This window comes from Parasteatoda tepidariorum, chromosome 10 (assembly GCF_043381705.1).
Source record: "Parasteatoda tepidariorum isolate YZ-2023 chromosome 10, CAS_Ptep_4.0, whole genome shotgun sequence".
Taxonomy (NCBI): Eukaryota; Metazoa; Arthropoda; class Arachnida; order Araneae; family Theridiidae; genus Parasteatoda; species Parasteatoda tepidariorum.
This window is the reverse complement of record NC_092213.1, coordinates 62,687,021-62,713,316: the sequence shown is the minus strand read 5'-3', so window position 1 is coordinate 62,713,316 and position 26,296 is coordinate 62,687,021. Positions and strand designations below refer to the sequence as shown.

The 26,296-nt window shown below is 31.9% G+C and overlaps 1 protein-coding gene across 1 annotated transcript in view; it reads left to right on the top strand.

The window, feature by feature from the left end:
* The window catches only part of LOC107453034 (protein O-mannosyl-transferase Tmtc3), a 105,264-nt gene extending 83,263 nt beyond the window's left edge, over positions 1-22,001 (top strand). The window contains exons 19-21 of the mRNA XM_016069693.3: positions 10,068-10,169; positions 18,593-18,676; positions 21,108-22,001. Of these exons, the coding sequence (XP_015925179.1) occupies positions 10,068-10,169; positions 18,593-18,676; positions 21,108-21,377 (456 nt within the window). The 3' untranslated portion in view covers positions 21,378-22,001. The remainder of the gene's footprint in view (positions 1-10,067; positions 10,170-18,592; positions 18,677-21,107) is intronic.
* Positions 22,002-26,296: the final 4,295 nt, after the last annotated feature.

Genomic DNA, 26,296 nt, shown 5'->3' with positions numbered 1-26,296 from the left:
ACTGGGAAAAACGATAATGGAAGGGATTAAAAGTTATCAGAATCAAAATCCTGACTGGAAGCACTGCCTCTCGTTCTTCTGGGGATAAGGGCAGCCATCAAAGAAGTCTTGGGTTGCTCATCTGCAGAGCTAGTATACGGAACTGCCGTGTCATTACCAGGAGAATTCTTTTCAACAATTCCTGATATAACACAGTCTGAATTTTCTCAAACCTTGCAGAGAATTATATGGAAGATTATTATATACCATGAGAATTATATACCATGATTTCTACAATAACCCACGGAGTTTTCTTTTCAAAACAACTTTCAAATTGTTCACACTTATTCCTTTACGACAACAATTCTTCACTACAACCTGTCTATCTTGGACCGTATTCCATAAAATCCAGAAAAGATAATTACTTCGATATTGAAATTCAGGGGGAAATAAAAATAGTTTCGATCGGCATGTTAAAACCATGCTTTCAACTGGAAGATAGTGATATCTCCAACCAAAAACCGACAAGAGAGAACTTCGAGAGAATCGTTACTACTAGGAAGGAGAGTGTGTAGCGGTGGCCAATATTTGCCAGGCTGCAGAGCTACCCATAATTAATTTTATTATTTTATAGTTGAAACACTGGATGACAACGCTGTAAAATTCAAAGATGAGCTCTCGATTAAAACAATAAAAAAATTAATTTGATACATTAGGCTTACAACTGCCTTCATTCAATTCTTAAATCAATCTATTGTATTTACATTATAAAACGCCATGTAGTGGCTCGGAATTACATTTTCATAATTAAGTTGCCATCTAGTGGCTAATAATTTTGTCAGATTTTTGTCTGCAATCCTGCAATCTCCCCCCCCCCCAAATGAACTTAAAAGTTCATTTAACTTCAATTCAAATTAACAATTAATTATCAATTCAAATTAACAATACCAAACATAAAATACAATGAAAATTAACTTCAAATTGAAAAATTATATTTAACGACACTTTCTCGAATTATTAAAATTTCCTACTTTATGAATTTTAATACAGTTTAACGAAAACATTTTACCAAATATGTGTTATTAATATGCGAAAGAAAAGAAAAAAACATTAAGTAATTTCTAAATTATACAGCAACTGCAATGGACGACGGATAACTCCACGGGGGTTTTTATGTCACAGGCTCTTATTTGTTCATCACGTCCTGGATATACCTCTTTTACCTTACCTAATTGCCAGACTTGTCTCGGTTCCACCTGAAAGACCAATATCATTAATTTTTATGTTACAACCATTTGCAGGAGAAATCATATTATTTGGACGCAGTTCGAATAAATATTGCTGTTTCCAGAAATGTTCAATTAAAGTTTGTTGATATTTTAGTCTATTTCGAAGATCAGTTTTTTCAGGATCACTGTTCTTTGAAGTGGTAAGGACCCACAAGGAAATGAGCAGGAGTCAATGGAGTAGGTTCCAAAGCATCATCATATTATGAGTAGGTCAAAGGTCGAGAATTGAGTATTGCTTCAATCTCGACTAGGACTGTTGACAACTCTTCATATGTAAGCGAGGCTTTCCCTAATATCTTCTTTAAAGATGATTTTACGCTTCTTACCATTCGTCCCCAAAATCCCCCCCCCAGCAGACGGCAAGGGGAACAATGTATTTCCATTCGATCTTTTGAGATCCAAAATATCCATGTAATTCTGATTTCTTGTTTAATCATCGTTGCAATTCTTTATCGGCCCTTTTAAATGTAGCAGCATTATCGGAATAAACAGTTCTGCAAAGTCCTCTTCGGCCAATAAATCTCTTGAAAGCCAATATGAAAGTTTGAGTTCGTAAATCGGATACAAGTTCCAAATGACTTTTTCGAACTGAAGCACAGGTAAATAAACAAATGCAGGCCTTTTAGGAAGAACCAAGTTCTTTGATAAACAGGGGTCCGGCAAAGTCTATTGTACCAGTAACATCAAATACTGCACACATGTTCATTCTATCAGTAGGAAGTGGAGCAATTTTTTCCAGAAATGCTTTAACTATGTATCTTTTGCAAATTAGACAATTATTCAATATTTTTTTCGTTAATTTTCAAGCCTTTTCGATCTTAACTGTGTTAAAGTAGCCGTTAATTCACACTGAGCAACTCTTTCGTGACACGACATCACAATAAGAACAGAAAATTCACTATTGTGTGGCAATAAAATTGGATGTTTTTCATCTTCTGTTATTTCCGCTAATTATAAGTGTCCCCCCAACTCTAATTACACCATTTTCGTCCAGAAAAGGATCAAAACATTTTATCCGGGAATCATTGCTTAATTCTTTACCTCTCACGAGTGCAATCTTTTCTGGGCTGAAAGTCGTTTCTTGAACACGACGTATCCAGAAGGTTTCTGCTTTAGAAATTTCAAAAGGAATTCAAAGGCTCAGTGCACTTAGTTTTTATTTTTAGATTGTGTACAAATCGTCTTATCCATGCTGTTACTCTAATGGTTTTATTTAGAGTCCCAAACAGTTTTAAATCAAAGAGATTTTCCTCAGCAGTAGTTAAGAGAGAAACGTAAGATTTACGGGTTTTTAAATTAAGAGTACTGTTATCACTATCATGAACAATATGTGGAGCTTGAGGGGTCAGTCCACCATAAATTACTGGTAATCAGTTCTGATAACTTTTTTTCTTCTGGTAATGATGTCTGCTGGGTTTGTTTGACCAGGACAATGATGCCAAATTCCTGTGTCAGTCAAATATTGAATTTCTCGCATTCTGTTGGCAACATAAGGCTTCCACCTAGAAGACGAATCCTTAATCCAAGAGAGTGCAACGCTTGTACGGGTTTGATATGGGACATTAATCTAGCACCTATTAAAGCAGCAGTTATTTCAAGCCTGGAAATTGTCAATTTCTTTAGAGGTGCTAATCTGCCTTTAGATAAAAGAAACTTTACACTGATGTCATTATTGGTGTCTGTAAACCGTAAATAGATGACGGCTCCATAGGCAATTTCACTACTGTCAGTGAAACAATGAATTTGGATGGATTTCATATCTTCGATCAAGGTTGAATCAAAATAACATCTTGGAATTTGGAGACTATTGACTAAAGGTAATTCTTCACACGAGATCTCCCATTGGCGAGCTGTATCGACCGGTAACTCCTCATCCCAGTGTATTCCTTTTCCCCAAAGTTTTTCTTATGACTGTGAACCACTGGCTCATGTGTATCCTCACAAATTTTCAAAGCAACTTTGCTTGAGTAACAGAGAGTCTTTCATGTTAACAACTCATTTAGAGTTGAACCTGCTATACAATAAGTGTCGTTTTCTACGGCAATAATACTTTTAACTGATGCTTGCTGTCTTGAAGTGCTTGGCTCACACTTTGGATCACCTGCGGATTTTGTAGACTATTCTTGACCTGTTTTCTAGCAATTTGCTTTTGACAAAATGTTATCAAATAAATAATAATCCGAGTCTGCAGAATAATCGGAACTTTTGACATCGGGTTTATGAACTGAGAATCGCAACTCATCTTCATTGCAATTTTACTCGTAGTTTGGAGGCCAGTTTGTTTTTAGCCAGATTTAAGCCTTTCTTGGGAAAATACATTTTCCAGCGCATTTAAGATGCGCTTCACTATTCATAGGGAGTCGACTTGGTAAAAAAAGCATAACGCATGGCTAGTAATTTATTAATAAGTTGTATAACATTGAGTGAAGATAGAATCACACCAGTTTGAATTGGCATCTTTGAAATATGTCTATAGCCGAAGACAAAAACGACAGCTTTCTATCTTTGTTTCGGAGTTTAATTGCACTTTTTCTTGTTCTGGTAGTCATTAAGTGAATCCATTAGCTTAAGAGACTTATAAATCATGCCGTTGTTAGTGCAGTTGATATTTGTTGTATGTGTACAGATTTTTCAAGGGTAGAGCAACAGTTTTGATGGATATTAACTGCGCAGCAATAAATGAGCCTTTCTAAATGGTGTGAAGATCTCAAAACAGACTATGCGTACACTTCATCAATCCACGATTGCTTGATGCATCCTAAAGACACGTACCACAAAGGTAAGTCATTTTCCAAGCAAATGTCTTTGGGAAGACTAAAGTATATCGCAAAAATGAACTTTTAATGTTTTTGAAAACGGGAGGAACATCTGGCAGACAGCAAATTTCTTCCCCATATATGTTGAAAGTTATGGACCTATTTGTCCCAGTTAAGAGATACCAGCAGCCTTCCACATATGTTATATTTGAAGACCCCATATCAGAAACAGATGCTCAACTTTTAAACTAATACTTTTAACAACTTTTACCACTTGGTGTACATGGTTTAATATTTTCCTACAAGTAAATGTTGAACGGTCAGTTAACTCACGTGCGACGTCTTCCTTACTTGGGGATTTCAGGCCTCAAATCATTACTACCATATAATGGTGCGCATTGACTTTGTTTCCCAGAGTCGATTGCCAAAGCAACTCTTTCTTGGCTACATCAAATGATGGGATGCGATTCTCATCTCATGAATGGAAATACAGCAATATTTGCCTAAATCACTCATTGCACAACCATTGGCTTGAAGCAAGTTAATAATATTGCAAAATCAACTTAAGATTCCAAAATCATGTATGCCTCGAATCCTTTGACTCAAAGTGCTATAAGCAGGATAAGCAGAATTTCTTAAATACTCGTAACCATGCTTTACCAAAGCAAATCGTAGTTTTAAGCCCTTAATTAAGTTTTCTTCAGACCAATTACCTATAGTAAGAGGATTCTCTGCTAAGACTACTATTTGTTGGCGTGTAAGAAAAAGAGTACATTTTCTTTTCAAAGTGGTTAATTGTGATTGCAACTCTTGGTTTTGGATTTTCAGGGTAACGAAAATTTCTTAAATACTCGTAACCATGCTTTACAAAAACAAATCGTAGTTTTAAGCCCTTAATTAAGTTTTCTTCAGACCAATTACCTATAGTAAGAGGATTCACTGCTAAGACTACTATTTGTTGGCGTGTAAGAAAACAATACATTTTCTTTAATATGTTAATTGTGATTTCAACTCTTGGTTTTTTATTTTCAAATTTAAATTTTCTTCAATCAAACTCTAAGGACCATCAAAAATTTGAACTTCGGTTTCACCCTATATAATGAAACGAAAATATATTATGAGAAAACATCTACTTTTATAAAATGTTTCATATTTGTAGAATATACTGAAATATTTCATGAATGCTGGTAATAAATGGAAAAAAATTAAAAATGTTTTACTTATTTCTCTAAAATGGGTTTAGTATTTTTGATTATGAGCCAAATAACAAACAGAATTTTATTTAAACAAACTACGCAAACGAAGATGAATTAGTAAATATATGCTTGCATATGAATGAACTTCCATAAATTTACTTACTTTATTTAAAAACAGCTGGGCACCTGGGCCGCGCAGCGGCCCCTATCCCATTCATCATGAAACTACAAAAATGAGTTAAAAACATTTTGAATATAAGCAGTCGTTGTGGTAGCTTTACAATAATATTACCATGATTAGAGAAAATACAAACTTGAACAGAGATATTTACAGTAATTGCCATGAAAAAATGTACAGAAAATATGACCTTGATTAGAAAACATTACAACTTGAACAGCGATATTTACATTAATTGCCATAAATATGTACAGAAAATTGAATATGAGCATGAATAAATGATGATTATATATATACAAAAGTCGTGATTCATAGGCGTGAAGGTTTTACATAAATTTTGTCAAGCCTTAGTGGCGCCATCTAGTATGATCAACTTTAATTTGAAAGGGCAGTATGCAGTATTTATTTTAATAATCTGTATGGAAAATTAGAGTTCTGAATAATAATAAGAGTTCAAATAGAAGTTCAAATCAAGTCAAAAAAGATGTTACTGTGCAAGAGTGGCTTCCCCCATAATCCTCTGAAGCAGTTGAAGCACTTCTTGATTTTTTAAAAGTTCTTGCAATTCTTTAATTATTGTAACCAATCTTTGAGCAAGTCCTGTAGTTGGTGGTGGTATGGCACGTGTTCCCCTCCTGCGGGGACGGGCTCTGCACCCCGTGTAGTTGGCTGTATGAGAGTCTCCGCAGTTACTGCACTTAGGTGGTGTACAGTGATACACGAAAGTCAGCATACACCTTTCAAAATTAACAGAAACTTATTTATTTCAAATATTTACCTAAGAATTGAATTCAATTTAGCTTAAATTGATTAGAAATAAAAAATTGATGAGCAAAAACAGTAGTTTTTTTAATCATTAGACATAAAATAATATAAAATATTGGAGAATCAGTCATTTCGCAAGTCACGAAAGTGAACATACAGGAAATTCTACGTTTGAAATTTCCATATTTTAATATTTAGTTGGTCCACCTTTTGAATTTAAAACAGCTCTCATACGATTAGGCATTGAATAGACCAGTCCTTCGGTTACAGTGCGGGGGATTTTTTGCCATTCTTCAAGCAATGCCTTTTTAAGATGGTCTTTGCTTTTAATTTGCCTTTTTCTGATACTTCTGTCTAGTTCATCCCATAAATTTTCGATAGGATTCAGGTCGGGGCTTTGAGGAGGGGAGTGCAGTTGTTTTGGAGTGTTGTACAACAGCCATTCCTTGACAACACCAGCTGTGTGCTTTGGATCCTGATCTTGTTGGAATATCCAGTCATTTCCTATGCCTAATTTTCTCACTGATTGCTTCAAATTGTTTTTCAATATATTCAAATAGACAAAACGATCCATAGTAGTTTCTATAAAGACTAAATTGCCAACACCTGAAGCTGAAAAACAGCCCCAAACCATCACTGAACCTCCGCCATGTTTTACTGTAGGAATCAGATTCTTCAATTCTAACTCTGTTCCAGGTTGTCGCCAAACTTTTTGCTTACCATCCCAGCCAAAAATGTTAAATTTAGATTCGTCTGTAAAAATAACTTTGCTCCAGTAATCGAAATTATCGTTTTCATGAAGATGCGCAAATGCTAATCTTTTGTCTCTATTGACTTTACTAATGAGAGGTTTTTTACGAGGAATTCTGCTATTATATCCTTCTTCTCTCAAGGCTCTTCTAACACATTCTGGATTTACATCAGTTTCTTTAACCTTTTCAAGATGTTTGGCTATGTCTACTGCAGTAGTTTTCGGATTATTACGAATTGTTCGAATGATTTCTCTTTTATCTCTACCGTTCAATTTTGGTGGTCTACCAGTACGAGGTAAGTTTTCCGTAGTTTTTGTCAAATTATATTTCTTTATTATTCCTTGCACTGTAGCTCTACTTCTACCAATAATTTCACTTATTTGATTGAGTGATTTTGCTTCATTTTTCAATTTAATAACCAGTTCTCTGATTTCTAATGATGTTTCAGTTCTTTTAGTTGCCATTTTAAAATTAATGAAATAAATTTCATTCAAAAATCTCCTCTAAAGCTTATATAAAACAAGGCACAATTCTTACAAATATATTAAGAGAGTAAAAAGATGGCCAAATACCTGCAAAAATCTATTTAAATCCAACTGTATGCTCACTTTTGTGAGTTTGAAAAACACATATTTTTAACTTAATCTGAAAATGATTATGATAATCTTAAAATGTTTGATGTCTATTAGACACATAATAATTCAAATGCATACTGGTAGCTATACGAATGATAAAAAGAAATTTATTTGCATTTTATTTCAAAAAATGGGAAAATTTGCAAGTGTATGCTGACTTTCGTGTATCACTGTATTTTCATCTTTTTGGCACTCGTATGATCGGTGTTTGGTGGCGCACTTAACACATCTTGATGGTGAATTACATGATCTTTGACTGTGTCCAAATTCTTGGCAGTTGTAACACTGGATTTTATTTTGCCCGCCTCGGAACCTTTCAATACTGACCGGGATACTTTGTATATTGGTGATAGAGAAAATTTGTCGATTAACATCTGTTTCTGTGAGAATTGTGAAAAAAAGTGGGAGGAGCCTGTAGGTCCCGCCCACTTTTCTCTTAAACTGAATTATCTTTTGCGTTATGATGTCTGACTTTGCCAGTTCCTGGGAGATATGATCAGTATAGAATCCAACTGGAAGACCACGAATAAGAACTTTTATATGCTTAATTGGTTGAACTTTTGCTGTAGTTGTGGGTGGATCTACAGTTGAACTGGAATCCTCCTTGGGTGGAGCTAAGTCAGTATCAGATATAGATTCAGATGGTTGTAAGGAGGTGGCGGTATCTATCGGTGAAAAATGTTTACTATTTGTGGTCATGATTAGATTTGCTTCAGCTTTTTTGACATTATTTTTCTTCTTCTTCAAAGGGGGTTCTGCAATATTTTTGGTTGAGCTTTCTGAACCTCCGGTTGACTCATTCCCCGTCTGCTCCAAAAGTTGGCCGCCTTCATAAGTTTCCATATCAATGACATCAATTGGTGTTGTCGGTATTTCGGGCCTATTTGGCACAGGCATGAGAGACTGCTCCAAATGATTTAGTTTCTCAAGTAGTTCTTTATTTTTCATTTCATCTTCTTTAATTCTCCTTCCCATGTCTGCTAACTTTTCAGCCATTTTGGTTTCAAAATCCGAGCATTCCTCATCCGTCGTTGAACCACGTGCACGTCTTTCGGTCAGCCGCTTTCCGCCACGTCCGTGTTGGTGATACGTAGCCATTGTTGCGTGATTGCGAATATTAACTTCAGCAGTGATGTTAACGTAAATTGAAAGCTACTATATCGGGCAGAATCATTTAACTTAACTTGCATCTACTTATACTCTTAAGTTAATTCAGAATTAGAAAAACATACATGATTGCAAGAGTATGAAATAGATATTACTCACTCAAAAGACACCAATGAAAATCCGAAAGTTCTACGACCTCCTCGCGTCTCGATCAAAAAACGGGCACCTATATAGTAGTCGTATCTCAGCATCCGCATGAAAATCGAACTTCCATAAATATTATTCCACAAATTTTCTGTATTTTCATAAAATATTTTTCCAGTGGTGGTAAAAATAGTGAACTAATATTTTAATGAATTAGAATTAAAAAATAAACTTTTTCAACCACTTATAAATATTTTAACAGAAAATTAAAGGTCAGATAGATTAAAGGCCATGCTTCCAAGTCCTTATCGAGTTCTGAGAATTCTATTTCGTTTTTTTTTTTTAAATTTCAGCTTTAGTTGGCTGTTACTTCTAAATGTATTTCGCTCTAAACTCAAATGTTGACGGGTTACATAATAAGTACAATATATATACATTGATACATTTGGTAATTATTAAAACTGCACCAATAACAAGCAATTTTAATACCTATACCTTTGAGTGGCGAAGAAATAATTTGATAGTGGTAAATTTTGATTATCATGAGTGGGCCACAAGCAATAGCATCATGCCAATAGATACATTTTATCTTTATTCTGATCGGACGAACTACAAAAAACATGTTTTGCTTACTTTAATAAAGTAAAGCCACCGTAAAAGGGAACAAATAATATTTAAAAAAATTGAAATTATTTTAACTATATTAACTGAAGAACTTAGTGCAAGAACCAGATAAGTGACATTTTCAGAACGAAAAGAAGTTGTATCCTAATTATTTTATTACCAATTTATTAGAAGGCGGGAGCTAATAATTACTTGCTTTATTTTATTTACCACTGCCTAATTTGAAATATAAATCATGCAAGCACACTAAAAATTGATGTGATTAGTTATGTTAACATTTAAGTAAAAGTAAAAACATTTCTATTGCATTTAAACATACCAACCACTTTTTGTCATTTTCTTTGATTCATTAATTACTCAAAAAATTTCACTTACCTGGTTCTCCCATCAAGCTCTTTAATTGTGTCGGTACATTCGTTTTAGTTTTGAACATGATTTCGTTGTGTTTCTCAGTATTGGTTTATTGATTCTATTCACCCCATGCGAAGAGCGAGAATTCAGCTAGTATTGATATAAAAATTTTGAAAGTGGATGTATAAAAATTAATAATGCTAAAGATAATTTTTTTCAAACATTTTATCACATTTTTATGCGAATGTTTTTCTATTCTAATTTTTTTCTTTTCTTTTTAATATTTTTTAGCTCCGAGGTGATTTCCGAAGTGCCCTTTTTAATCTTGCACTTTTGTTATCTGAAGCTAAGCGGCCTACAGAAGCACTTCCGTTTCTTCAACAATTACGGCAGGTAAAATTATTATGTGATCAACTGAGATTATTTTTAATATTTTAAAAAAATACTATCTAAAGAATGAAAGTTCAGATGTGGCTATACTGCGCCGAATTCTAAGTAAAAATTAATAATAATACGTTTTTTGATGAGAAAATTAAACGAATATTAGGAACTGCACCTAACGCGAAAATGAAAGGAAAATCATAATGAGTTGAGTTGAGAATAGAGTTTAATGGCACAAGAGCCGGAATCGATTAAACTGCGCCAAACGTACTTGGTGACGTGTAGGGCTCGCTAACTTGGGTTGCCAAATCAGAAAATTTTGATAATACAATAGGCTACCTGGTTTATTTAAATGCAATTTTTATTGTTAGTTAATAGAAAACAAAATTTAGGATAAATATAAATAAAACTACCTCCTCAAATGCACATGGCTGCCCATCCATAATAGAGAAGCGTCCCCAGTGACGTAAGAGGTTTGGATTGTTAAGAGGACGTTATATGACGCGAAAAACCCTTCACGGCATATGTCTTTCACCTCTGTAAGTAATTTAACCCTTTGACGCAGAATTTTAATTAAACACATGTTTGATACTTTTTCATTATTTTTATATTAATTAGTGAGTCCAAATTAGTGAAAAATATTCTATTTATCGTCTCAATAATTTATGGTTACGGAATGCAGCATGAAACACAGGTATCTTTTTTTGCGTTACTTGCAAGACTCATTTCCGAACAATATTTGTTTGCACTTATTTAAAGTCACTTAGATAGATCTAAGAGGAACATTTATTTAACTTTGAAATTTCCTTAATTTACAAAATCAATTATTGATACATTTTTTGAATATTAATGAAAAAAAAATTCAAACTGCTTTTCGGATATTATATTTTAGTACAAATAGAATTCCAATTATCTAAGAGATATTTTAAGTAACAATTAGACTGTTTTATTATTGATAAATACCAAAATACATTTTAGCTTGTAATTAGAGCGCTGGAAAAAAAAATATATTAGGGAAACCAGTGTCCCATCTGCGTTAAAGTGTTAAATACCGAAAAAAGCAAGTTCATGTTAGGTTTGTCTAAGGTATTGAGTTTCATATGTTGAATGGAAAAATTCGAAATGTCAAAATGCAAACAAATTATGAGATGATTATGCTGTGGAGAGGTTCTCCAATAATTTGAAATAATTGTATTTTTTAACATTTGAATTAATTGTATTTTTTTGAATAATAAGTATTTTTTAACGGTTGTTTAACGTATTTTTTTAACGTTAACGTTTATTCTAGGTTTACCTGAACTCATTTATTTCTCTAAACTTTAAATTACTTAGAAAGTTGAAAGAGTTGTTAGTCGTAAAGATTTTCAGGCTGTTTTTCGAAAGCTTTGTCGTCACATAAAAAGATGCTTTTTTTAAATTTTATTTTATAACCGTCGTTGAACAGCCAACCCAATTTTGATTTTCGACTACTAATGTTCAACTCCGTAACCTTGAAATTTTGAACACAATCCAGAAGACTAGAGAATTCCTGGATCAAGTATTGGGAGAAATTTGCATTCGCGGAGGACTTTTTGATGGAGCTAACCCGCATTTGCGTTACATGGTGAATAAAACCTTCTATGGTAAGCCTGGCGGCAAGGGGACTCTAACCCATGATCTGTCTACCACTGAGGATATTTTACGTCGTCACTGTGGTCGGTGTAAGCCGGGTGCGGAATTCGTATCGACCAGCTATAGCTGAGATTCCAACCCGGTTCACCTAATTGGAAGGCGAACGTTCTCTCCTCTGAGCCACTACGGCTTAACGATGCTCTTTTGCGAATATGTTATTTTCCTAACTACTGCGAGTTTGCAACAATTACTCATGATTGTTAACTCAAGTTCAGCCTAAATCCAGCGTTCACTTTACTATTTCGGAAAATGGTGCAAAACGTTAATACGGGGACAATAAGCCACAATTTTGTGCTGCAATTTTTTAATGTTTAAAAACTGACCCCGCTACTGGAAAATTAGCAAAAAATGAGAATAAGACAATGATTTTGATCATCTTTATCAAAGTGGGAAAATGTCGCGTAATTAGCGATTTTTTTAAAAAAAAGTTAAATAATTTTGAAAATATTTATGTTATTTCTCTAAACTATGTCTATCGCTCTAAAGCCTATACGATTCTTCACGGTAAGGTGGTATGTATAGTTTAAAATTATGGTTTTGCTTTAAGTGTAAGACACTTAATCTAGGGCTTTTTTTATTTTCCTTGGCCAAAGAGCTTCGGAAAACTGTATTAAGTAAAACTCAATCCTGATGATGTAACCTCTGTGTTGAATTATCTATTTATCGAACAATAAAGATTTTTAAGTTCAGTACTATATGCTATTTCAAACCGACGACAGTTTAACTTTATGAATGGAACAATAGGTGATGCCACCGAAAATGAATCTTTGCCATTTTATTCCATTTTATTTCAAAGTAAAGCGCTTTGAAACTATTTTTCAAAAAATATAAATTAAAGAAATGCTGATTTTGTGTCGTTAATATTTAAAAAATACTCTCTAATGTTTTTATCGGAGAGAATAAAAAAAAATTTTTTTTTTTTTTAAAGTAAGCGTTTTTGTTTAAATTTGGAAGCTGTCCAGTGACTGTTTACATTATATCTAATGATTAATGTTCGGCTTCATAATTACATCGCCGTGAAAAAGTATGTTCAGACAATTAAAATGAAATTCAGCAAATTTGAAAATTGGGCCAAATATTGTCTACGTTTCCAAGAAAAATAAATAGATAAAAAACTACCAAAAAGCCATTTTCCTGTGGACGAATGAATTTAATGTTTCTTTGAAGTCACTATTATTTCTATTTTTTCCCCCAATTTAAAAAAAAAGTTTTAAAAAACAAATTTTGTTTAAAAAAAATCATTTTGCGTTGTATACAGATTTTCAATCCGCCTAAAAATCTATAATTCAGTATTTTTTTAATATTATTACTGTCAATAAAAATTTATTTAAAAAGATGGAAATTTTGTGTTTTTAAGTTAACATCTTCTTGTATTCTTCTACTTTTTATACCTTATATAAATCTCTTTGCCGTCTGGCCAACCATGGAAGGTTTTCGTGATTTTCCTTTCTATGTAACGCAAACACAGATTAGTTTCACCAAATAGTCTTCCGCTGAGGCTAGCTTGTTCGATTGATCGAAGAGTTCCCTGGGCTGGGTTCGAAATTACAAGGCTAAGTAATTGCGAGTTTCTAAAAAGAAATAGTTTAAATTTTAAATAAAGTGTAAATTTCTCAAACAGCGAAGAATTGTACCAATATAGAATTAATCTTAAAAGCTTAGAAAATATAAAAAAAATAGTGCATGGAGTCCCTCCACGCAGAAGAAGTTAAACTTCGCAACCTGCGACGTTAATTGTAGAAGAATCAGCAGTCGTAGAAGTTCTATTCAACGACTCTTTTTCCTGCTCCGCTCGCTTCCGTGCTCTGTAATAACGGTAATATTGTGCATTTTTCCCTCGTGGACCTCTTGAACCAGTGGAAGTGCTTGTGGTTGCCTCATCGTCTCGCCCTGGAAGATGTATTTGTATTAATAATGTATGTGAATACGTCATAATGTAATTTCAAAAGAGAAAACCTAACAATTAATTGATATTCACAAGAGACGTACCTTGACATAACCTTAAATCCGTCGCATTGTTTTCACTCATTTTTTACAATTGTTATCCACTAAATTTGAAAATAAAAAATACTATCCTATTAAATTATATGTGTTTCAAAACAAACTAAAAAAATATTTATAGAAAAACAATACTTTTATTATTTTTATGCTAGTGAGAACCAAAACAATATGGAAATGAATGAAGGAAAACTGGATCCTACCATGTGATTTCCTGGCCAATAAAAATGTAGCGTTAAACGTTTAACGCAACCTTGTTGGAAGTCGCATAAGAAGTATAACTTCAAAAATCGATGTCTTCAGGAAATATAAGAAGTAGTAATGTGATGACAATTATAAAGATAGGTCTAAATGTAGTACACTTGCGAAATATAATTTGAGCATTTTTGTTATTAATGTTAATATCCTTGGTGGCAATGCGTTTAAAGTTATGATCAATAAAATTAAAGAAAATTTCACAAATATAATACATTCATTATTGCTGCGTTGTTTATTTAAGCTGGAGCAAAAATCATTATAATTAAGAATCCTACATCTAAAAGTAGTTTCAGATTTAAATCATCACAAAATTTTTTATTTTATTTTAGTAGTTTAGTTTAATGTGTTCGTTTCCTTCAGAAATTACCTTTTAACTTCACCTTCAAATAAACTGATTCCGGATAATTTAATACCTCCAGAGCTTTTATTTGTGATTAAACAGAATTTAAATGGTATTTTTTTTTCACTTGCATATTCATTTACGACTTGTAACATGCATAGTTTTTGCTTCATTTTTTTAATGTTTTAAATATATAAGTAAATAGGTTTATTACAGAGCTCCCTATTTGCGACAAGAATTTAATTTGTTTCAAACTTATTAAGTAATTTTATCCTTCTTCCAATTTAGTCCCACGGTGGAAAAGTCAAAATACACGGTTCCTAGTATATCACCAGAGATGCCAACTTGCTCCAGACAGCAAATACATATTTTAAAGTGGTAGTTTATCAATTGTGATTCTTGGTTTAATAAAATCAACTTAGTAGATTTTTATTCACCTCTATTTTTAAATAATTCGTAGGCTTATATAATTCACCACTTTATAGTAAATATGTCATGCGATACATTTTAAAAGGCAAGCAAAAATAGTCAAATATTTGCAAAATTTACTTTGTAGTTATTTACCGTTTTTTTAAATTTATTTTGGCGTGTGTGGAGCAGTTGGTATCTCTGATATAATCATTGGTTGCAATCAATGAATGGTTGGGTGATCACTTTGATTAGAATGCGAAGGGACCAAGGGTGTGCGGTATTGGTTCTCTTAAACTGTTTAACCGTCCTCGACTTCGCCCTCAAGTCTTCGAGCTACCAAGGGGGAAGAGCTATCCCCACTGCAAGGGATCAAAATTGTTATTGCATGTCTTCAGATCATTCTCAGCGAAGTTTCCCTGACCGTTGCTTATAGCCCATTTTGCAGCGCTAGTGCAACGTTAGCGAAATCCTATTCCAATTTAATTTTAAAAAATGCGTTTTGTGTCACAACATAACTACTATCTTATATTTATCTGTAACAAAAACAGACCGTAATACAAGGTTTAATTATGTTTTACTTTAAACGAAGACGTAACTTTTGTAAATATTATCGAGATATTAGCAATTTTACATGCAGAAAAATTCGAAGCCTTATTTTACGTTAATAGAATTTAAAATAAATTTATTTAACATAATATTGAAAAAAAAGATTGATAACAAGTGTTGTTTTAATCTTAGCGCTTTCCTTAAATCTTTTAAATGTTTCGAACGCCTTTTTTAAGTGCACACATATTGTAGGGTAAAATAAAGAACAACATCATCTATTTCAGACGATTTAATAGGATTCGCTCGAAGTTCTGAATTGCTATTATTTTTTTTTTCTAGCTTATGCAGAGTACACAAAAGAAGTAAGTAAAGTGAGTTTAAAATGAAACGAGAGAATATTTAGTATCTTATTTATTTTTAACGGAGAGAAGAAGTTTAAATAGCATTTAGTCACGTAATTTGTCGCTTGAAATTTACTTATATTTTACGAGACTCAATAATCGATAACTTACTTAAGTTTCTCTCGGTGATTATTTTACTTTGTGACATGTTGTTAGAATATGTCAGATAAAAGCAAGCTTTTGTTCGTAGTTCATTTTATTTCTTCTGGTCCCTTTTTATATAAAAAACATATTATAATTTAAGAAAGAGTGAACAATTAATGTGAATTTTTTTTATATAAATTTGCCATAAGTTTTACTAATAATTGCTTTGAACTACTAATTATTGATGTAGTATTTAATTTATTAAAACTTGACTGTTTGTCTTCATTTTAAATGATACATTAGCTAATTTTAATGTTTACTTTTTAATAGTCTTTTTTTCAAAAAATAGATGTTTCTGTCCATATTAGCCTAGCATGACCATTTCTTCAAAACACTAAGAAACTGGTAGTAAAATTAAGAACATTCTTTACCTTTCTACTAGAGAATATCTGCCAGAGATTTTTGTTCTCAGACTATTAAATTGAGAAAGTAAAGCTATGAATTTTCAAATATCTGAATAGAACTTTTACTACTAGTTTGTTTTATTTTTTAATTTTTTGAGGATATTAGTCAGCTTACACTAGCCTCATATTAGGCCGCTAAAATAGTCCAGTCGTAGAGCTAGTGTAGACAAGTCATTAAACCAATTATTTAGTTTATTGTTTCTTAAAAAAAAGCAAACTAAATCAAAATATAACTATTTTTAAATAACTCATGTAAATATTATTTTAATTAATGATAAAGCTTAATATACACATTCAATGTAATGTGGTTATTGAGGAACCAGCCTTGTGGCACTTACGTCCTAATAAGAATTTCGAAAAATCTTATTTTACAATCTGTAAAAATTTAAAAAAATTCTAAATGTGATCAATATTTTAATTAAAAAAATCTTTGAAAATGTGTAAGAGCATCAAGTTTTTAAATTTGTTGTTTTACCAGAAATAATTGTAATTAATAAATACATTAAAGAAATTTTTTTAAATAAATTAAATATCTTACAAAAATAATATAATTTAGTAAACAAATACCCTAATAAGTAATTTGTTAGCACATTATTAACTCTTTGACGCAGAATTTTTATTAAAATATTTTTCACTCTTTTTCATTATTTTCTTATTTCAAAATAAGTAAAAACATTATATTAGCATTTACATAATTTATGGCTATGAGATGCAGCATGAAACACCGGTATCTTTTTCTGCTGTAAAAGCAAATTTTCCAATCACGGCTCACTTCCAAAAAATTTTTCAAATTTGCACTTATTTAAATCATCATTAAAATTTTAACAAATACGAAAGAAATAACGAAAGTACAAATGTACTTTCGATCATCTATCAGTTTAGTCACTATTAGACTATTTTTTATAATTAAAAAAATACCAAAATATATTTTTGCTAATAATTAAGAGTGTCAAAAAGGGACATCTGCATCAAAGGTGTTTCTCTAGAAAAATCTAATACTGCTAACGAAAGTGAGACTAACCTCGATATTTAATACATTTGTGAAAACTATGTACTATTTTGTAAACCAATTATATCCGTATGTGTTCTTAGTTCTACTAGACGTCTTAACCCTTTAACGGGCCCTTTATTTCTAGTAAAGGTAAATAAGAATATTTTTGGAATTAAAATTGTTTTAAGAACAGTAATTGATATAAAACAAAACAACTCATTTAGTTCATAAAAATGCCATTTTTTTGGTGGTAAATATATTTAACATGACCTATTAGGAACTTAACTGACTTTTATTTTTATTTATTCATAAAATAAATTCCTTAAATGCTACAAACTTCAAAAGGAATTATGTATTTTATAACTTTTATACGTTTTTTAAAAGCGGCAAATGGTTACCAATTTTATTCAAACTCACTTCAAGAAAGCTGAAGTTATTGAAAAATGGAAACCCAAATTAAAATTGGTAAAACGTGGTGGTAAGTATACTTACCACGGCCTTTAAAGGGGTTAACGTTAGGTACCTTAAAAGAAAGAAACTCCAGCTAGCATGCGCGTGAATTTACTTCCACTATTGAATTTTTCCCAAAACCTGGGAACCTTAATAATATTGATCTCTGTGCCCCCCGTACAATCATTTATGCTTCTAAGTTCATTAACTGTTATTTATAGAAAACATAAAAAACGACAATAAAAACATGTAAAAAGCAGATTCATTCATTTCATAAAATCTGCTATTGTTAAAACTAATGAATAAAAATAGCCTTGAGTTGCAATTAATCAAGAAGTTATTTTTATGTCATAAGAACCTCTGTATTTTATTTAGCATTTTCTCTTGTATCTACATTTTAAAGTGTAACACAGTTTAACCAATCTACTAAAATTTGCAGAGAATTTTTGAGAACTAGATTCCATTTGTCTATACTAGTCCAATATCTAAATAAACTCCTCTCTTTCATTTTAGATTTCAAATTGAGTACGATTTAGAAATTACAATAAATGTAAAATTTTATTTGTAAAAGTAAAATATTTTTATTACTTTTTTATTTGCACAGTAATATTATTAATTAAGTGTATATTGAGTTTAATTATTGTTAATGCTGAACAAACGTAATTTATAATAGAAAATCCTTCATTTATTTATTTTCAATATTGTTTAGTTGTTATTAGTTTTAGAGGATGTGAAAAATGTGAAGTAACTACTTATAAGCAGTTTAATAAGGACAATTTGTTTTTATGACACTAAAGTTATTGTGATAAATTATATTTTAGCATCATCCTGATCACATAAAAGGTCTCATTTTGTTGGGTGACATCTTCATAAACACTGTCAAGGACTTAGACTCAGCGCAAGAGGTATGTTAACCCTTTTTGTTTTCATCCCGTGAGCTATAAAATTTAAGAGATTTCGAACGAAAGCCAATAAAATCGTATGTACATGCGGAATTTATAACTTGATCGATTTTTAAGTTCCTGTTGACTGTGTTTGCAAAAGTATTCATGGAATGAGGCTGTGACTGGAGATAAGACTTTATTACTTTTAACTCGTTGATTTGTGATTTGTTTTTATTTATTTATGTTACACGTTGCCCAAAATAAGATATAAGGATTGTAATTAAGTATAAATAATGAAGAGAAAATGCAACAGTTAAAAGAAACTTAAATAAAGAATTTAGTCATTTTGTTAACTATATTTGAAGGGCTTCCACAAATGGAGTGATCAACCACATTTTTCCAAGGGTGAACTTTACGATTAAATTATTTTTTAATATTGTTTCTGCATAGGAACAATATAATATCACTGTGCATAAAAATATTCTCTAATCGTGATATTTATATCAATGTAACTAAATCCTTTAAAAATATTATTAACGCTTCACTAAAACATTTGTAAATGTAGCTTATTATTTTATTACACCTAGTCTTTTATTTAATTACACATTTTTCTTTAAAGATTGTCCATTTTGTGAAATTGAGCTAAAATCATTCGAATCAAGTTTCATGTGGCAATCTGGTTGCGAAGTTTTTCGTTTCACCTTTCTCATTATTTATTCCATAGAATTTTCATATTATTTTCGTTTTTTTTTCTTCAATTAAATATTAATTTGCGACTCCTAATGTGTTCATAATTTCTAACAAAGATTTATAAAAATGCCTATAAGATTAGTAATTATGGAATATCTAATGTATTTATAGAGTCATATGAATTTAGAACAAGGATTTTATATACTATAAAACTTGTTATTCCTTAAAAAAAAAAACTTTAGTTTTGCAATTCTCAAGAATAAATAGTTTAAGATTATACAAACAACCGAAGTAAATAAGCCAACTAATATTGCCGAATGAATTAACCCTAAATTAATCATTAAGAATGAAACAGGAGTCTGAATAAGTTTCTTAAATCTTCTAATTTTCTAGACGATTTCTTATTTTTTTTTTAAAAGTTGCTGCATATCAGTAGTCTCAAATGAATATATTTAACAAAATATATTCATTTGGTTGGCCCACGAAACAAAATATATTTATATATATATATTGTGAATGTCCGAAAAATTCTTTTGTGAAGATTCAGTTTGGTTTCACTCATGTTCCGTATGCTGAAAAGTTTAGTTTTCCTCAGTTAGCATGAAAGTTAAAGCCTCCATTTATATACTACTTTATCTATGTAATCAAGTTTTTCGTCACTCAATCTAATGAGTTGCAAAACTTACATCTGTTATTTGTACTACATCTGTTATTTGTACTACTTGGGGGGGGGGGCATTTGGTTCCTTCCCTCTATCAATTCTCTCACAAAGTACAGCTTTTATGAAAGTTTACTTCCCCATTTCGTTGTTAATATTTTTAGTGTAAATTTTAAATATCTGTATACGGCCCCAGGCGGGTATGTTTTATCACCTTCTATACGTGATTTCTAATATAAGTCAATAAATAATAAATTAACCTCACCCATCGTTGCCGGATGATTCTTTTAGTTGGATTCGGACATCCGGCATCGGGTAATACATAAACTTCTTTAATAGGCTCTGGGTAGTTACCGGAATATAAAATTTTGTCCGAGTATTCGGCGCTTGCTTAGAATTAGTCGATGAAGCACTAAATCGGTTCAGATGCTGACTTGGAGATACAGTAGTTCGGACCTGCAAAGTGCTGTTAAATTTAGGAAGAAAATGGGCCATAAGACAGAGTTGTAAAGTTCAATAAAAAAAAAGTTTGGTGCTGTGCAATTGAAATAAATCAACCATACATAGAAATATTACATTGAACTTTACCAAATAAAGTAAATAAAACTAAAATCAGTTTGTATCGATCAGATATTTTTAAAATTCCTACTCATTTACCTTGGAAATATTATTAGTTCAAGCATAGCATCAAAAATTAATACGTAATTTCGCTAAATTAGATTAGGCCTTCACAATTGCTTGTTCAAAAGCAAATCTAACTGAATACGAAACACATAGGTTTCTACATGGATAGTATGCAGTTAAGTTTTTAAATTTGCATAACACTAATATACAGGACTAAATATATTGTACACAACACTAAACATATGTACCGAGAAAGCTAAAACTTTTATTTCTAAAGATTCAAATATTTTTAATTTTTTATCCTATAATTTTAAAACTTTTTTTGGTTAAGAATATTAAAGTTTAAAATTCTTTTCATACTTGAAAAATAGTTTTAAAAACATCACTTTGTTTGACAGCAATAAGATAACAATTTTAAATAATACTTTAATAGTAGTGTGAAATTAAATTTTATGCCTATAATCGTTTTTTTCCATACAGTGCTATGAAAGCATATTGACCCAAGAGCCAATGAATGTGCAAGCTCTGCATAATTTGTGCGTCGTTTATGTTGAACGTGGTCAAATGGATGAAGCAGAAGAATGTCTGGAGAAGGCAGCGGCTATAGCACCGAACGAACAGTACGTTACACAGCACCTCAGTATTGTACGATCAAGGCGGCATCAGTTAATAGAGAGAAAAAACCAAAATAAAGAGAAATCGTCAGTTAAAAGGGACAGTAACGATTTTCTACTTAATTTACCGACTTAAGCAGAATTTTCTTTACTAGGAAATAAAGATTTCATGCCAAATATTATTGCTGCGTTTTGCTAGAAAAATAATAAGTGAGATGTAATGTGTGTTTTTGTCCTTTCGTGTGATAGATACGTGTTCTTGAGAATGTTTTTCGAGACTTAATGATTAAAATCTGGAGAGGATAGTGACTATCGACTTGGTATCGAAGAGACAGGTGCATTACATTAAAATTATGCTAAATATGCATTGTGGTTGTTTCTAAAGCTACAATGGTGACATATGACATGAGAGTAGATTGACACAAAGAGATGCGTGTTAGGAAAATGCCAAGAATTGTACAAGATTTTGTAAAATAAAATAAAGCAATAAATATATTAAAATTTCTCTATATAACCGACTGCTGGTACGAAATAGTTTAGTCGTGCTTTGAACGTGCAATAATTAAAAAAGCTAATAAAAACTTTCAGAAAAATCGATACAATATTGAACTATGCCCAGTACCTTGAAACATTATACGGTTCAAATCCTGCAACTGTAAGAAGTTAAATTTCTAGAGACTGTAAAAAAGAAAGAAAAAAATGTTTTAATGTCGGAAACTTCCTGTAAACGCTAAAATAAAAATACTTTTGACTATTGAAATATTTGTTATTATTTAATACTTTTACTGAAACCTAGTAAAGTAAAGCATTCCCGCAATAGCCCGTTGCTGGCAAGGGAGATTAAGGCTCCAAAATTTCATGACCAACTGCATGTTTGTAGCAATGTGGCCCCAGTTATTCACGATGACAGTTCAGTGCCTTAACTAAATCCTAGAAGAAGTTATTAAAGATTACTTGCCTTCATATGAAATGCCACTGTGGTATATTCGCTCTCTTCCAAATCCCAGGGCTATACAAAATTATTTTAGACTTGGTTCACCTAAATTAAAATCTCTTTAACCTGATGTTTCTTAAAAGTTTTTTTACTAAACGAATGTTTTTAAAACTTATAACACTTTTATTAGCAGCAATATCTATCTTAATCTGTAGTTCTTTTTTTCACAACTTACAAACAATGCGGTATTTTAATATTTAAAATGGTAGTAAAATTTATGTTTTGGATATTTCATTCGTTTATTGACACAAATTAATTTTGACAACCATAAGATGTAATTAAAATCTATTATGCATTGTTGACATGGTAACCATTGGATATAATTTTTTGATGTTAATGAAATTTAAAAATTTTCTGCTTAAAATTCTCATCATAGTTTCATGACCACAAAGAAGGAATATTACTCAAAGGGTTGTGCAAATGTTGACAACAATGCGAATGCTGTTGAAGAGGTTAGTATTGCTTTCAACGATATCAAAGCGGGTAAGGTTTGGTATCGACAGGAGACTCCTCTCAATTGCCTGGCAATATAGAGAATTTGATATTTTTTGTGAACAGTAAAGTTTTTTTCTTTCCAATGCCCTACCTATAGAATGACCTAGGTCATACAGGCATCTGAAGGGCAGATTTGTTGACCACTCTTTCAGGGGCACCCTATTAGGTGGGCCAACGTTGCTCCCAAGGTAAGGACAGATGGTACAGAGAAAGAAAGAACATCCATGCCTTGCCCGGGATTTGAACCCAGAACCTTTCTGATGAAAGGACAGTTCCCTGACCGATACACAGGCCTGTCAGCTGTGAACAGTAAATTGTTTGACAAAATCGTATGAGACGACAGAAGAATACTTTATGTTAACCTCATACCTTGATCATCAAGAGGAATTTTTGACAAAAGAGCCTTTATTTGATGGATTTATCATCCTTTTGTTTTTGTTCTTCTAGTGAATATATTTCGGTGGTATTGTTATGGATAGTTTATTCTTCTCAAGAGAGGTTAAATATGAAACGTATCTACCACCAGTACTTTTTCTTCTCTGAAAATTAGCAGCTCTAAGATGGCATCCCTCGTCCGTAAGAGTTCTCTCATACAGAATAATTACATTCAAAAGTATATGTTTTGATTATCAGTTCCAGGACATTTTCGAGGCTGACGGAAAAGGAGAAAAATTGTTGGTAAAATCTTTTCATTTATAGCTGATTATCGTGAAGAGTACAATGAGCTCTCGCTTTTCTCAATTATAAACTAACTATCCACCACTATTTACTTTCCTCGAATATAAAAACAGTCCTAAATATAGGGTATTACAGTTATAAATTTTTGGTTTTTCGATGATTTTCGTACCAATTTTTGCTTTTTTTCATCTTGGTATATATATGCTTTAAACCCTAGACATTATATTATTTAAATTCCAAATAAATGCTCAGAAGTCACATTTGTTCGTCATCCGGAAAAATGGGGGAAAATACTCTAACCCTTTAAAGACCTGATTCAATTTCAAAGTTACAATATTTTCTTGAATAAATAGCTCAAAACGGAAAAGTGCTAAAAGTTTTATTTTGTTGTGAGCATTATTCTACGAGATAAAAAGATATGCCAGCTCACTAGAATACTTTAATAAATTTTGGATAGGAATTATACATTTGTAATGGTTATTTTTAACATTTAAATGGTAGCTTTTAGAGAATTTTTTTAAAACTCAAATTGAACTTGTTTTAAAATAAAAATACTACCACTATTTTTACCACTAGATTAATGTCTAACCTGCATAAACTATCCACCAGTATTGGCTGAATCTTAAAGGGATTAGGCAAACAGTTAGCACTATTTAATGATACCACACTTTCTGTAAACAAAACTGAAGGCAAAACGCATGCTACAGCATTGAAACTTCAAAATCTCCTGTTTAGATTCAAGTTGGAGTTGAGAGTGAAAAGGCTCTCTCTATCCGTCCGTGATAAGACCATTGCTAACATACGCTGGGCCTGCCTGATGCAACTATATCACCTACTCTGTTTAAAAAAATTACAAAATAAGATTCCATGAAAATTAACTAAAGACACCGCGAAGTGAGCACAATACATGCGGTAAGCTAATGTTCAGATTTTCTTACCCACTGACGGTTCTGCACGTAAAAAGTGACAATTTAACCTGCTGTCTTCTCCGCATAGCAAAAACGGCTTTTTTTTGTTTGTTATTAGAAAGGAAAATAGAATATTAGGTAGAATCATTCTTCCAATTTTGCCCCTTCGCTAAACCGCCAGTGGGTTAAGCTATAGACAACAAGTAATTGGTAGATTTTGCAAGTATTATTCCATTATTTGCAAGTATATATTCAAAATATATTTTCAGTTTTATTAATCAATGGACTATCAGCCAGTGGCAGTTTGACACAGATTGGGCTAGTTATCAAACAGTATCACTCTGTTACCGGCTAAATAGGGTGCTCGTAAACACAGAGCATCGTGTGGATATCTGCTAAATTCGGCACTCGTAACGAAACAGTTAAATTCTAACTTCTTTTCCAAGACTTAACAGTGCAGTGAAGCAAAGTTTAAAGATAGCTTCCAATTTGAAATGTTACCAGAAGACTTCAGTATACAAACCGCAGAATCCTATAGTGATGCATCACTCTTCAAGATATATAAAAAGTCATAACTTAGCTTATGTTTGTTTATCGAGCCAAAATGCCTCTTTTTTACTACGACTAGATCGCTAAAAGTCCAGGATGAATAGGAAAAGTTATAACATTTTGTAAGACTTATATCCTAGTCCTAGTGTTTTGATTTTATTGGGCACCTGGGTAGCGAAGCGACCTTATCCCATTCATCTAGAATTTTAACACTGTTTTGGTTGAGCATTGAGGTAAGCAGGAAGTGGAGTTGCTTTTATGAATGTTTCAAGCACTTTGCTTCAATAACTAAAAAGGAATCAAAAAATAAAATGAGCAGCTTGCTCTATAGTTGTGTTTGTTAGATTTTGCAGTTGTTCAGAATTGTATCAGCATGAGGAAACGTTATTTTCAGAAAGGTTGATGAAATTATTTGTTTTGATAGTTATGATATGAGGCGTCGGAGGTGAAATGTGCAGCTATTGGTCTGTAGTTTTTATCTTTGATATAATTTTCAAATTCAAAGATTTCATTAAAATTTGCTGTTTTACATTCTATGGCTTTATCAAAAAAATCTGCGTTTAGCTTGTATATATGCTGTGATAGAGTTGATATTTTGAGGTCTGTATGTATAGCGGTATTCCGGATGAACCATCTTGCACAAGTTATTTTTCCAAGGATCTTGTTTTGGTATTGGTTTAATTTCTTCAGTAGATGTTGAGGTATCGTTGTCCAGGTTGGTGAGGCATAGATAAGTATTGGGCGGATCATTGCTGTATATAGTAGCTTCTTCAGTTTAAGTGACATATTCTGATTATATATTAATGGTTGTAAGGCTATTATTGCTGCATTTGCTATATCTATTGTGCTTTTGATATGATCATTCCAGGTGAGTTTTCTATTGATTATAAGGCCAAGATAATTTGCTTTTTTAACTATTGGTATTGGTATATTGAACATTTTTGGTTGAAGTTGTGGAAGTATTTTAATTCTTCTTTTTTGTATAATTAATATTTGTGATTTTCCAGCGTTTACTGCAGTTTTCCATTTTAAGCACCAGTCTTCTATTTCATACATATGGTCCTGTAGTTTTTGAAGAGCATGATTTGGGTTTTTTGGATTTAATAATAATACCGGTGTCATCTGCGTAATAGGCTGTTATATACAGCTTTGTTTATAGGAAGTAAGACTTATATAAGCTGCAAATCAGTAAAGTGATATTTTTTTTCTTCAAAACAAAGTGAAAGTTTAAACCTAAATAATTTGTTAGTTTTAGATATAAATTAACTACCCTTTTCTTAAATTTATAGTACAAGAACTAACAGCTATCATGCGATTTTATCGAAGCGTTGTAAAAGTATATCCTCGGACAACTTAAAAAGAAAATAGACTTACGCATTAGTCAAATTAAGCATGGAAAAAAATTGATTTTTGTGCTGTTTGTTGTCGCTC